Source organism: Malaya genurostris, chromosome 2, assembly GCF_030247185.1.
Source record: "Malaya genurostris strain Urasoe2022 chromosome 2, Malgen_1.1, whole genome shotgun sequence".
In the NCBI taxonomy this organism is placed as follows: Eukaryota; Metazoa; Arthropoda; class Insecta; order Diptera; family Culicidae; genus Malaya; species Malaya genurostris.
In genome coordinates, this window is record NC_080571.1 from 84134399 (window position 1) to 84149428 (window position 15030).

At 39.8% G+C, this 15030-nt stretch overlaps 1 protein-coding gene across 7 annotated transcripts in view; it reads left to right on the top strand.

Annotated features, from left to right (window-relative positions):
• LOC131427882 (trithorax group protein osa) overlaps positions 1-15030 on the top strand; it is a 483794-nt gene that overhangs the window by 148942 nt on the left and 319822 nt on the right. For 6 of the 7 annotated variants that reach the window (XM_058591445.1, XM_058591447.1, XM_058591443.1 and 3 more), the window contains exon 5: positions 14028-14087. The exons of the other annotated variant lie outside the window; for it this stretch is intronic. In XM_058591445.1, the coding sequence (XP_058447428.1) occupies positions 14028-14087 (60 nt within the window). The remainder of the gene's footprint in view (positions 1-14027; positions 14088-15030) is intronic. 7 annotated transcript variants of the gene reach the window in all.

A 15030-nucleotide genomic window follows, 5' to 3' on the forward strand; every position in this document is an offset into this window, starting at 1 on the left:
ATAGATTTTTCGAGGGCCCGATCGGTTTCTCACCACTTTTTTCGACATCATTTAGCTACCGATAACAGTTTCTAAATTCCAATGAATTGGAAAAATTTTCATGCAAAAATTCATTCCATAATTTAAAAATGTTCGTTTTTGAGTCAAAATAGTTTCTTCATCCGCGCAAAACAAATTGTTTATCATACTGAAATTGTATGCAAAGCTTCATCAACATCGAAACAAGCTCATCCTGATTTTGTCGCGTTTTTCTGCTGTCAATTTCTGGAATTATTATTTTGGGTAAACTGGAAAAAAGAATAAACGTAGACGGATGGAGTGGCAAACGTAGAACAGAAAACTTAATTGGCAACAATTATGCGTCACTAAATGAGGACATAAATCAAACATCAATTTTGGTTCAATCGCTCCAAACTTTCAGCACTTTCAATTCAACCAGGCAATCCTCCACCACGGTTCACAATAGCCTGCCTACCTACCAGCTGACCGAAATATTTCGATCAAGTTTTTTTTTTGATTTTAGTTACCAGCTGCCGCCATCAGGAGAGCACGTTTCGTAACCAAAACCCGCCGTCAAATCATAATAATTGATCAAATTCTTGCTCACCCACCGGACGGCAGGTGGTTAGACCGTACCGGTAGTTAGTAGATATTGATTCCTGGCACAAAGTCCACTACACAGGAAGAGCAGGGCTGTGAAAGGGGAGGCGCTGCAGGCACCTCTCGTTGGTATCGATTTCCCAATAGAGTCCAATCTACGGACGGAACAGTACTTCGTGGTGGCAGCGTGTGTGCAAAATTTTCACACGAGTATCCTTGCATAATTTCGATCCATCAGGCTCGCGGAATGTGTCTATGATTTAGTCGTTATGGCTATGTTTGGTAATTGCTTGCTGGGTGCCGTTCTGAGACCCGATCGGACCTAGCTAACGACCGAAAAATTTCACTGCACTGGGAACATCCCTATCGCACAAATTTCAGCACAGCCAATCCAGTGACCGATTTCGATCAAATCAGATTCTTACCCATACATGCAAATTAGACGTGCCATGCCAGCACAGCATCCTTGCCCGGACTGCATTCCAGGACTGATGATGTGCACCGATTATCGTGTGTTCATAACGAAACAGGCACATTTTTGAGCTCATCCTGCCAGAACTCACCGGGTCAGATACCGCATCATCGATTGGACGTTCCAAAATTGAAATTGATGTCAATTTAATTGAATAATCCTTTCATCTATCAATGCATTGGCAATCAAATTAAGCAATAACATTTATTTTGCGGTCGATGAACGTTGAATTTCCTTTTTTTTTTTGCTTTCCTCAGAGGCAAAGTCATTCCATTGTTTGTGGGCACAAAACGTGCACACGTACACAGGAACCTTGGTGATACCGTCCCAAACCCTCCCAGTTCCCCTCCCCCGCAACACCAAAACTGTATGTATTAAAGGTAATCCGTACACCATCTCGTTTGTTTGCAGGTGACGGAACTTCGCCCGTTCGGAGCGTGCGTCCTTTTGGGTGTGAGAGTGTGGGGGTGGGGGCGGCCGCCTGATCTCCAGAGGTTTGCCCTGGGGCTGGTGACGGGGCAGTGGTCGAATGTGCGGTAGTTCTGAATTGATGTTTTTAATTTTCAGCTAAATCGATTTGCACTCGTTTACGTAAAACCACAATCGATGAATGGCGGCGTCGGCGGTACAGGAGAGGCCCAATCGGGACCGCCGTGGTTATTGTTTCGGTTGTTCCCCGAGATTATTGATCATTGTTTCGACAGTTGTGGTAGTTCCGAAAGTTCGGACAGATGAAACGCTGTAGCTAGTCTCGTGGTAACCGATATCGATAGCAAATCAAATTATAATCCCGTTGCATGACATGGTCAACTAATTTACAAGTGCTGCAAATCATTCTGCTAGTTATAGATGGCATTGTGCAATGTGCATTGCACAATGGTGAATGAATGTAAAAAGGCATGTAGCCATTCAGAAGACCACTAATCGAACAGACATAACTGGTACATAAATCTTACATCCTGTTGGTTTAAGGCTACATGATCTAGATGGAACCACTCGTATTTGATTATATTCTATTACATTTCAAACATGATTTACAAAACAAAACCTGTTTTAATCTACCTTGTGGTGTAATAATGCCTTTCTAATATCTCACCTATTCTCATATAAAAATGTGTGGTATTCTTCAAAATAATTTTCTTTGATTCTTAAAAATAAAAAAGTTTGTCCATATACTAGTATAACGTACAGAGTGAAACAGTACTCAGGTCGGTTAGACCATCTATGAGGACACGAAAAGAGGTACCTCCGAATCTGGAATCTGGGAACCGGTATAATCGAAGTTGGTTCGAGAAAGGTGACTGGGATCCATTTTTGAGTCGATGGCTACAATCTTCGGTTATTCATCAAAAACTCCAGAACAAGGAAAGCCAAATGAATGTTTGGCCGTCTACTGACAATGACTACCGATTGGAATAGTTTTGAGGCAAGTTTAGAAGTTATTTTACTTTGTATATTAATAAGACGGTACGACCACTTTGTTGTAGTTTATTTAAAAAAGATGGCTTTTTGGTCAAATGTTGCTTTACAAAATATTTATTTTGCGTTAAAGGCCGACGTTTCGAAGGAATATCCCTTCATCTTCAGGGCAACTATAATATTACAATACATAAATTAGTCACAATTTTCACTCACAACGACAACAAATATTTTTTCGTCAAGTGGATTGGAACATTGAAAATGGTCAAAAACGGGAACGGCTACTCTACACTAAAAGCTCAAACGTTTACAACAATTGATTTTTAACAAACTTTGATTTGAATTTGTATGCTTGTTCTAACTTACACAGTTACTTCCCCCGCACATAAAACCAGATTGAATATTGAAACTTTTCAGTCATGGCCGATAATACAGCAAAAATCAGAAAGAGACAGATGAGCAATAGACAGCGAAAATGAGGAGATGTAGATGTAGAAAAAGAAAGAGACTGATTGTTAATGTGAGAGAGAGTACAACAAACCAGAGTATGCTGCGTTCAAATTATATGTATCGGTTCTGAAATTGATGGTGGAACCGTCTGTGAAAATGTGACACATTTCTAAAATCTGCAGTGCATTGTGACTAATTTATGTATGTTAATATTATAGTTACCCTGAAGATGAAGGGATATTCCTTCGAAACGTCGGCCTTTAACGCAAAATAAATATTTTGTAAAGCAACATTTGACCAAAAAGCCATCTTTTTTAAAGTTATTTTACTTTTTATTTCCGGTGCTTCCGAAACCAGAAACCGAGAACCAGCATAGCCGGAATCAGATTGTTTGGTTTTTTATTGACAATGGGATCTGATTGGAATAGTTTCGAGGCTGCTTCAATTGACGGTATCCAATTTTTAACACATTTTACCCTTTAATTCCGGAACCGGAAGACGGATCCGGATGAAATTCGGAAGTTTTGTATGAGACCATGAGGACTTTCATTCTAAGTTTGTTGAAATCGGTCACGCCATCTCGTAGAAAAGTGAGAAAGTAGTTTGAAATAATATATTTTTACTAATAACCCTGTAACTCCAGAACCGGATCTAAACAAAATTCAGGAACTTTGTATAGGACAATTGTACCTTTTATTTGAATCTAAGTTTGTAAGAATCGGTTCAGCCGTCTCTGAGAAAAGTAAGTGCACTTACTTTCATTTCTTTTGCACATATCACCCTGTAATTCCGGAACCGGAGGTCGGATTCGAAAAATTCAAGAACTTTATGTGGGGTTCCAAGACCTTTCATTTAAATCTAAGTTCATAAAAATCGGTTCAGCCATCTCCGAGAAAAGTGAGTGCAAAAAAATGTTACATACACACATACAGACATTTTGCGTACTCGACGAACTGAATCGAATGGTATATGATGGTGATTGTATAACCTTTCTATATGAGAACGGCAGAAATCAACAAAATTGAAAAATGCTATCAAAAACCCATACATGGATTCTAATATGGGTTAAAAAATCTTTAAACAGTTTTGACGAAATGATTGAAAAAAAAACAATCAAATTTCGAATATTTACTGTAAATACGCATGGTTATGGCTGTGTGGAAATAAAATTGTAATAAGAAAAATACATTTGGCTGATCCGACTTTCACTAACGTAAACTCAAATGAAAAGTGCTATTGTCGCATATAATTTTTTCAAATTTTGTCGTGGATTTGAGCTCCGGTTTCGGAACTACAAAATAAAATGTATGGTAAAAGTTGCGAAAAATATGCACTAATTTTTCTTCGAAGTGGCGTGAAAAGCACTACTATCCCATAGAAATTTTTTTTATTTCATATGGATCTTCCTTCCGCTGATGAGTGGAAAAACTGCAAATCCAAGAGTTTGCCTTCATAAAAGCTGTAAAAATTATCTGATTTTTCAAAAATAGTAAAATAACTCCTCTAGATAACATGTTCTGTTAGTTGAGGACCACACAAACTCACATCGGACCGGAAGTATCGGAAATAGTGATCCAAAAATGGAATTCACATGATTTTCTCATGATTATGCTGTTGAAATTTATCCGGATCCGACTTTCGGTTCCGGAATTATGGGGTAAAATGTGCAAAAAAATTGTGAAAATAAGGGCACCAATTTTTTTCGGAGACGGCTTAATCGATTTTCACAAACTTAAATTCAAATGAAAGCTCTTTAGGTCTCATACTAAATTCCTAAATTTCATTTTGATTTGACTTTCGGTTCCAGAGTTATGGGGTAAAATGTGCAAAAACATGAAAATATGTTTTCTAGCTTTTCTCATAGATGGCCTGACCGATTTTCACAAACTAAGGTTCAAATGGAAGGTCCTGTGGTCCCATATGGAATTCTTAAATTTCATCCGAACCCGACTTCCGGATCCGGAAATATAGGGTAAAGTGTGTTAAAAAATTTACATCATCACTGAAAAGGGTGAAAAACTATAAAAAAAATTAAATCGATCTCAAATCTTCTCCAGTTGATAGTAACTATCAGTAGACGGTCAAACAAACCGATTCCGGCTATTCTTTCAAGAATCGAAGAAAATTATTTTGAAGAATACCACAGTATTATAAATGATAGTATGATTGATATGAGAAAGGTAGCATAAAACCGCTAGGTGGATTAAAACAGGTTTTTTCATTTGCACTCAGTTGTCGGAAATACCGCAAACAACTACCTTGTAGATACTCTAATAATGCCAACAAGTTTTCTTGGGTATTCCGCTCTAAAAATTATGAAATGAAAATAAATTTAAGAAATCATTCAAGACTTTCTGGATTATTTTAGAAGTACGAACGTAGTTCAACGAAACGGAAGTAAACATAATCATTTTTCTTTTGTCTTTATTTCAAATCAACACCAATCACAATATAAAGACTATTGAAGAATTCGGCGAAATAACCCGAAACGGCCTTCGGCGAAATGGCTTTCGACGAAATGACCCTGATCCGTCAGCAACGATGCACAAAAAAGGGGAAATTCTTTTAAATTTGGCTCAAAACTGTTCAAATATATAGATTATGATAGTTGCTTGCTAAACGAACCGACTTCGGTTATATCGGTTCTCAGTTCCCGGTTCCGGAAGTACTGGAAATAGTGGTCAAAGACTTCAAAACGGACCTTACTCGATATTCTCAAAGATAGCTAGCTGGAACTACCCCGGTAACCAATGAGCACCTACTAATGTCGCATTATGACAGCAAATAATCGTTAATTGACATTACAATCGGCCAGAAATAGTCGGAAAACGTTTTCGTTCGGCACGTCAGAAAAGACATTGCACTTCGGTGCAAAACAAAAAGTGTTCTGTAAGTAGCAGAAACTTTACGTCTGCTTAGCGGTTCAAATTGAACTGCCGAGTTTAGCACTTAGCAGTTCAATTTGAACTGCTCTGCACTGATGAGTCAAAGACGAAACGTAAAAATAATAAAAATTACAATCACACTTGAGACTGAATTAAGACCGACTTTGGCAAAATATACGCCTACTCATAGATAATGCTTATTTATGGCTGGTGTGCATTCTAAAAGCTGAAGTCGGATTGATTTACAACAGATGAGCTTTCAGATTGCAGATATAGAGCTTTAAGCATTTTTGGTGCTCATAAAAGGCTAATTTAATGCCATTATTAGTGCTTATTTTACAGGTGACTTAGTCCCTCATACGATGTAATTTCATAAAGACCTAATTTTTCAAATGACGGAAAATTTAATTTGTAATGACTTAATGTCAGATTAGCTTGAATTTTACTGGTTTCGACTGTAACTTGCGGTCTGCTAGCAGGTGCGACTATATGAATTTAAATGCACCTTTTACCAGCCAAGCAGATACATGCTTCCGTGGTTCAGTCGATTAACAGACGTACTTGCGATCCATTGATTTTCGGTTCAAGTCGCGGCGGTTACTATCAGTGTTCTTTTTGATTTTTATTTCAATGAATTTCATGTCATGGAATTTTAGACACAATATTAAATATTCTTCCTCGTAAATTTGCGTGAACTGCGACGCTCCATTTATGTGCATCTGTAAAGATGTAGATGTGCACAGGGTTTTTTAAGTGTGTGGGTAGAGTGCGCTGAAAAATTTCAAAACGTCACTTGAAGCGAAACCACGGGAAATTTCTTCTTAATTTGGCATAATGTTTTTTTTCCAAATTCAACTTGAAAAAGTAACGTTAGTTTATACCCAAATGAACTTTCTACTTTTTATTCAACTTTCAAATTAATTTTTTGAAAGAATCATAATCGTAAGACGATATTCATCAAAATATAAGTAACAAGAGATAGGCTGTTTTCGCGTGTGTTTCACATGAAGACTAGTTTATTTGGAGAAATGATTTCTCCGGATAGGAGAAGTTAAGCATTTCGAGACGAGGTTACTTTTTCGCAAATTTTCACTTCGCTGCTGCATTTTTCAAGCTTTTTTATTTTATTTTTCTCGTGGGATACGATTAAAAACTTACAAAAGAAATGTTTTTAAAAAGAGGTACGTGATGAGTAAGTAAATGGCTTTCACTCGAACCATAGTTTTTCTGGTATGTGACAAAATATGTTCTCAATTTTCTTGGAGAGGGACAGTTCCTAAACCACGTAGACCAAAATCTGGCACAATTTTTCTGAAACTCGGATTAAAATGATAGGTCTTATGGTTTCATAGGCTGACATTGGATTTTATCCGGGTTCTATTACCGTCTCCGGAATTACAGAGTGAAGAAATCTGAGAAAATATGTACTCAATTCGAAAATGGCTGAACCGGGTTTCCCTAACTTGGATTCGAGTGGAAGATCTTATAGTTCTATAGAAATTTTTTAAATTTTCTTCAGATTCGATTACTGGTTCCGGAATCAATGACGATTATTGACAAAATTTCTATTTTCGCCTTTCTCATATATAAAGGTTATTCTATCACTGTGAAAACCGACTTTTGAACCGACGTCCGGAAGGCCGAGTGTCATATACCATTCGACTCAGTTCGTCGAGTACGCAAAATGTCTGTGCGTATGAGTATATGTAACGTTTTTTGCACTAACTTTTCTCGGACATGGCTGGACCGATTTTCACTATCTTAGTTTCAAACGAAAGGTCTTATGGTCCCATACAAGATTTCTAAATAATTATTTGAATCCGACTTCCAGTTCCGGAAATATGAGGTAAAATTTGTAAAAAATTGTTAAAATAAGTGCACCTACTTTTCTCGGAGATGGCTAATCCGATTTTCACAAACTTAAATTAAAATGAAAGGTCTTCAGATACAAAATTCTTGAATTTTGTTTGGATCTGACTTCCGGTTCCGAAGTTATGGGGTACAATGTGCAACAAATCATAATTTATATGCTAATTTTATGACATTATCCAAAAGTTAGGCCCGGGTTGGCGGTTCAATGCATAAGGCGCTGGTCTTACAAGCCAGTTGCCCCGACCTTGAATCGGCTGCGAAGTCTGTTGAAACAGAAGGTCATAATCCACAAAATGAATTTAATACGAAAGCTTCTACACAAAATTTCCGATAAAAAAGGTCAGCGCCAAATTTTACCAAACGCGACCGCTTTCAATATACACTGGGGTCTTTTTTTACGCGGTTTTTAATGGGGTTTCTTTTTGCGCGGCTTTTTTTACTCCGATTTCCCAAGTTACGCGGTTTTCTTGTTTTGTCTTAGAAATGCATGAAACTTCGAGATCTGGTGTTATCCCGAAAAATTTTTCAAGTCAACTCTTTGACACTAAAAATATGTTCAAATTACTCCAGATTTGGAGATCTGAACTTTGCATGCAATTTTTTTGCATTTTGCGGTTTTTTTTCTACGCGGATTTCCGAAGTTACGCAGTTTCATATTCTCTAAGTCCCAAAGTCGATTTTCACAACAACAAAATTTTTTAGATTACACCAGATCAGATCGTTTCATGCTTTCCTAAGATAATTGACATTAAAAATTTTTTTTTTAGTTATGTTTTTTTTTTTTTTTTTTTTTTGTAAAATATTTGTGTTTATTGTCAAATCTTAAATTAGGTCAGCATTCATTTTTACAAATTAAGGTGAAACATTGTTTCAGCTACATCTATTCTACCGTTTTTTCCATTTACGAAGCAGATATACTTTATAAATATATTCAAAATTTGCACTCTTTCTCTTTTGTCCAAACCTCTAAGAGTAGGTCTGACAAGATCTTCGAACGATAGGCGTCTCCATCCGTTTGTTATACCTGTTAACCTCTGCTGTAGGGCCGTCCAAGCCGGCGCGACACGAGTACAGGTACTGAATTTGTGGCAGAGGGTCTCTTCCGTTTGATTTCCACAGTGTGTGCAGAATTCATCTGGAGTACGGTGCATAACGAACAATAGTTTGCGGTGTTCGGTCTTCTCGTTTACGAGGAGATACAACTCCGATCGTTGCGATGAGGAGAGCTGTTTCAGTGCTATGTTTCGCCACGTGCGTGGCCAGTCGTTTGTTGGATTTTGCCGTTCCACCCTTGGCAGATCGGTTTGTTTCACAAAATGTCGTTGTATTAGATCGGCGGACGGGTTTTGTTGAAGTTGGTGGGGAATTTGGGATATATTTGAAAGGATTTGTTTGAGGTCAGGAAGATCTGCTGGAATTATTGGGCGAGGATTTTCGTGACGAATTAAGGATTTGTAGTAGGGTATGGAGTCGATCTCACGAAGATGCCGGTTAACTGCTAGCGATTTGCACTTCAGCGCTGGTAGTTGCAGTTTCAGTCCACCTTCCTCTCTGTTGCGGGTCAACTGCATCATTGGGACGCGGGCTATCATTCCTCTCCATAGAAAGGTTCCCATCGTTGATGTAATTTTGGCCGTGTGTACTGCAAGTGGTGGTAGTATCGATGACATGTACCATATCCTTGAGGTTCCGAACGTATTCAGCAGGATAACTTTTTGAAGAAGTGTCAGCTGCCGCGGAGAGTGCAGCCACATAAGTTGAGCGAATTTTCCTGTTATAGCATCCCAGTTTATTTTCGTCATCATCCGTATAGAATTAACAAACACAACACCCAGGATTTTCACGGCATCCGTTGTTTGTATCCACGTAGTTCTGATTTCTTGTCCTTCCCAGTCTCCAACGTTAACAGCAGTTGATTTCCGCTGGTTGAGGTGGGCACCGGCAGCTATCTCGAAACGCGCGAACAACGCTCTCATCGCTTCGATCTGCTCGTTTGATGTTATGATCACGCTGATATCGTCTGCGTAAGCCACCAACAGATCGTTACCGCATACTCGTTCGAGCTCCTTTATCAATGGATGCAACTGCAAAACGAATAGATGCATGGAAATTGGATCTCCTTGACGTACTGAGCGCTGTATTTCAAACGACCGTGAAAGATGCCCATTGATAAGCAAACGCGATGTAGATCGGCTTGCGATTGCAGAAAGTAGATTTATGAGATCTTCATTAATACCGAGTGAGCGCATGGTTCGGAAGAGAAATGAGTGCCGTACTCGATCGAACGCGTGATCCAGATCGAAGCTGATGAGTTTACCGGCGCGACGACGGTGGCGCAAATCAGCTATTCGGTCTTTCAGAGCAAGAGTGGCTTGGAAGATGTTTCGATCAGAATTCGAACATTTCTGTCCGTCACTCAGAATGCGGTGAGCCTTCATCACCTGATCTAGACGGGCTTTCAGAATGCGAGAGAATAATTTGTAATCGCTGTTAAGGAGCGAGATCGGGCGATACGATCGGACTGTGTTGTCTCCTCCTCTCTTTTTGACCAAAACGATGATGCCCTCTACGAAGGTAGCGGGTAGATTTCCAGTGAGCGCTTCGTTCAGCAACAGATTTAACTCTCGGTGGATGACGTCGAACATGCGTTGGTAGAACTCTATCGGGATGCCATCGCTGCCGGGAGATTTTCTGCGTGCACTGGTACGTATTCCGAATAGAATTTCTGCTGTGGTAATCTCGTTCGTACATGCCTCGTTCAGTGGATCGTTCGGTGGAATGACTCTCTCTGAGATAAAGTCATTTAAGCTCTCGTCATTTGTTTCTTCACCGTAGAGACTCGAGAAATAGTCTGTTATGTGCGACTCGATGGCACGTGGATCCTCGACGATTTCTCCCCCCTCTGTCTGTAGTTGCGTGATGATAGTTTTTTTCCTTCGCCTCTCTCCCAATTGGAAAACCGATATCGGTTCCCCCGCGACGTACGTTTCATTGATTCTAATGAACGTGTGTGAGAAATTTCTTTGAAGCTCCAACATTTTGCCTTTCAAACGGTTGATGGAGGGTAGCATTCCAGGGTTTCGAAAGTATCCGTCGTACGCTAACCGTAGCTCAGCATATAGTCGCTGATGTTGACTGTGAAAATCTTCGTAAACTTCACGAGATTTCCATTTAAAGAAACATTTTGTCTTGGGCTTAGCGTATGTCAGCCACCATTCCATCCATGAATGGTAGTTTCTGCGTTGTCGAGTCCAGTACTGCCACTTGTACTGAAACTCCGTGACATTTTCATCGGTTAGTAGATGGGGTCGCAGTGACCAAAAGCCACGACCGTGCTCGCGTCCTAGAGAAGGAAGGCAAAGTCTAAGTGTTAGAGCTTTATGGTCAGTGAATGAACAGACGTGCGTGTGTGCTGTTCGCAGGTTGTCGAGAAGTCCACTGCTGACATACATGCGATCGAGGCGAGAACGGGCATTCCTGTTGACGTAAGTGAAACCATCATCCCGCTGGCATAGCTTCTCCCAAACATCGTGTAGTTGCAGTTGCTGCACGGTGGTCTTCAGAGCAGAACTGAGATTCGGACTGCTCGAGTCGCAGTTTCGAAGCACGCAATTGAAGTCGCCCGCTAAAAAAATGTGTTCTGTGCGATGCCGGAGGTAATACGCCAACGTTCCATTGAAAAATTCCTCCCGTGCCGTGCGTTGTGATGAACCGGAGGGAGCGTAAACATTGCAGATCGTCGTGTCTTGTACTCTCAGTGCGATGAGCCGCCCGTCTAAACTTCTCTCGACGTGAGAGACCTGGATGTGTTCTTTGAGAGCGATAGCGGTGCCTCTTCTCATGTGATCGACATTGCAAAAAACGACGAAACCCGGCAAGGAGAGTTGTTCGTTCTCTACTTCTTGTAAGCACACGATATCGAGGCAGTGGCTGCTGATGAAGGTACGAAGCGCATTTATTTTCGTGGGGTTCGTGATGGTACCGATGTTGATGGAAGCGACGTTATATGACGTTAGAGCCATTTGTTTATTGCTTCTGCTCCATGTCGTCGTCGTCTTCGCTGTCCCGACGTGGTTTTTTACCAGCCGGTCGGCCACGCGGCACAATCAAATCGAGTTTGGAAAAAACACACGAGTATAATTTTGGTTTGACTATCGGATAGCGCAATCAGATAAAACGTCCGTTCGGTATCAAGAACAACCGATGTATGTTTTATGTTGTTTTTTACGCGAATTTCCAAAGTTACACAGTTTTTTACACGAATTTCCGAAGTTACGCGATTTTTTACGCAGATTTCCGAAGTTACGCAGGTTTTTTACGCAGATTTCCGAAGTTACGCTGTTTTTTGTACGCGAAATTTCCGAAGTTACGCAGTTTTTTACGCGAATTCTCGAAGTTACGCGATTTTTTACGCAGATTTCCGAAGTTACGCTGTTTTTTGTACGGGGATTTTCGAAGTTACGCAGTTTTTTACGCGAATTTCCGAAGTTACACGATTTTTTACGCAGATTTTCGAAGTTACGCGGTTTATTTTTACGCGGATTTTCGAAGTTTTTTTACGCAGATTTCCGAAGCTACGCTGTTTCCGAAGGCGGGTCGGTGGCCGACTTATCTGGCGGTTATGTGGCTGCGCAGTTATACATAAGACAAAATATACAGGAGACCTGACCCTTTCGGCGAAATGACCCGTTTCCTGTTTTTCAAGTCTTGTTAACTCCAAAGAAAATTTCCGAGAAAGAAAAGAATTTTTTTAATGCAATTGAACAATACTTTTGGCGTAAAAAAAATTGAAGGGTTACACACGTACAAAGGCCCCGAATGAACGGCAGAATACGGTTGGGAAATCACGTGCAAATCGGCAATGACTCATTATGGACGACAAAACGTATACGACTTCAGAAGACAGAAACAGAAAGATGCGTCAGCTTTTCTAAAAGATACGTGATTTGGCTAGCAATTTGTTCTTGTGGAAAACGGAGCACTCAATTTGGGACAAACAAACTCCTTTTATGATTACACAATGGCTCTATGCATTCTGGTCGGATTTAGCCTCGTGCCGAAGGACTTCAATCCCCCAAACGCACCGGAACTGCGGCCAATTGAAAAGTAAAGTGCAATTTGATTCCGTACCTCTTTTATCACTCGACAGTAGTAGTAGCTAGGCGAATCTGATCAAAACTTTATAGGCCCTTTGATGAATAATAGAATCAGTTTTTTTTTTTCTTATACTCTTCCTTGTGAAACGTCGATTTTGTTGACTCATTTAGTACGAATATTTGAGTTTTTTGTTCGCAGCTACAGATGCTCTGTCAAATCAAAAGTTGTCTAGCAATCTTATCAGTAAACATGATGCCATTCATGCATAACACATCATTTGAATACGTCTTGGATGGGATCTTAAACTCGTGATTACCTTTCTCAAACAGGGACGTCAGCAACGAGGTACTGTGTGAATTATTTCCAATAAAAATAAATAAATTATTTTCGGAGCATTGGAACATTGGGAAGTTTTACTTCAAATGAAATAGTTGATTGCCAAGATTCATTCTACAGAGGATTCTTTCGGACGACAACTGCAGCTCCGTGGTTAATGATCGAGTTCCAATAAACCACGATTTAAAGTGTCTGGTGCGGCGCATCATTTTCATCTATTTAATGAGCTTTTTTTCGCATTGTCTCATATTTTGAAATTTACAAATGAAATCACATTAAAAAAGATCCTTAAATGAATCTGCTTCCGTCCGATGGCCATTGTCGATTTAGGGTGCGGTTTTCGTCGCTCAACGGCCACCACCGGTCGGACGGGGGCCCGGTCCTGGTTCTACTCCATGCGGTTGTCGGGCTAGGAACGGTGCAGTAAATATCCGCCCAAATGAAGCTATAAATTTGTGGTATATTTTTACTGTTATAAATACTTTCAATAACCGCAAACCGTTCTCATGACGGTGCGCAGTTTATCCCGATGTGTTTCGAAAATGGCAGAATATATTGATAAAATTCCCATTTACCTAGGCCATACTTGGCCGAGAGAATGCGTTCCGTCAAGCACGCGCCATCAGCACCCTTGTAAATAATTTCATGTACTCATTAAATTACCATATATGTGTGTATGTATTCGTTTTATGGTGCGGCGAATTAATGCTTTCATAATTTTAAATGTTAATTGCGTTTTTATGTGCCTGGCAAGCGCACCCACCCCCAAAAAACACCGCACATTCCACCCCACCACCCGGAACCGATCCGATGTTTGTTAACACTTATACGAATATTTTGTTTTTTTTTTCTTCTTCTGTTCCTCTCTTTTTTCGGTGTCATTTAAATATATGCAGTATCCAACACGACCGAGCCAGCCATCGACGCCGGGTATTAACGATGGAGAAATGATCGGGGTAAGCTCGAAACATTTATTTTATGCGAAAACTTTTTCCTCAGGATGTGCCCTGAAACTGAAATTATAGAGCCTAATTTTTCGCCAAAACAGAACCACTAATCAGAGCTTAAAATCACTGCAGGATGATTTGTGGAGTCATTTGAAGCTGCGCAAATGTGTTTTCAAAAATAGCTGCTCGATAGAACCCTTAATAAGTGCGATGATAAATGGTATAGCATTTGAGCTCTAGACCAAAAAAAAAAATTAACAATGGATAGAAAATATTAGATAATCGGTATTTTTCACTACATCAGCTCGAAATTTATGTTTTCGCAATATCTTCAGAACGAATGATAATGAGCTTAAGCACTAGTAGGTTCCTGAAAATGCTTCAGAACTTCAGCTTATGGCACATTTAGAAAGAAAAAGTATTGCTCAAGTGAGAACATACTTTACATTATTGAACTGCTTTAGAGTAGTAACAGTTTAATTGCAATTGTCGTTCAGTGGCAAGTTGAAGACGTTTTGAACCGTTTTTATTTTGATTGAGAAGAAGTCTCTAGATGGCCCAATACCAAATTTCATGACCATCTATCCACTAGTGTTTGAATAACAGCTGATCGTGTCAGACGAGTTCCAGTTCAGCGCATTCATGCATAAAAGCGAACGGTGAACTTGAATGATTTGCAATACGGATTGGTCCACCATCCTCCGTATTCTCCAGATCTGGCCCCCAGCGACTATTATCTATTTCCAAACCTGAAGAGGTTTCTCCAGGGAAAGAAATTTTCATCGAATACTGAGTCATTGTTGAAACGGAAGTCTATTTTTAAGGCCTTGAAAAAAATTTTTTTTCAAAGGACATCAAAATGTTGGAGGACCGATGGGTCAAGTGTATTGCTTTAGATGGAGATTATACTGAAGAACAAAATAGTTTTCGCGGTAAAAATGACCCGGGACTT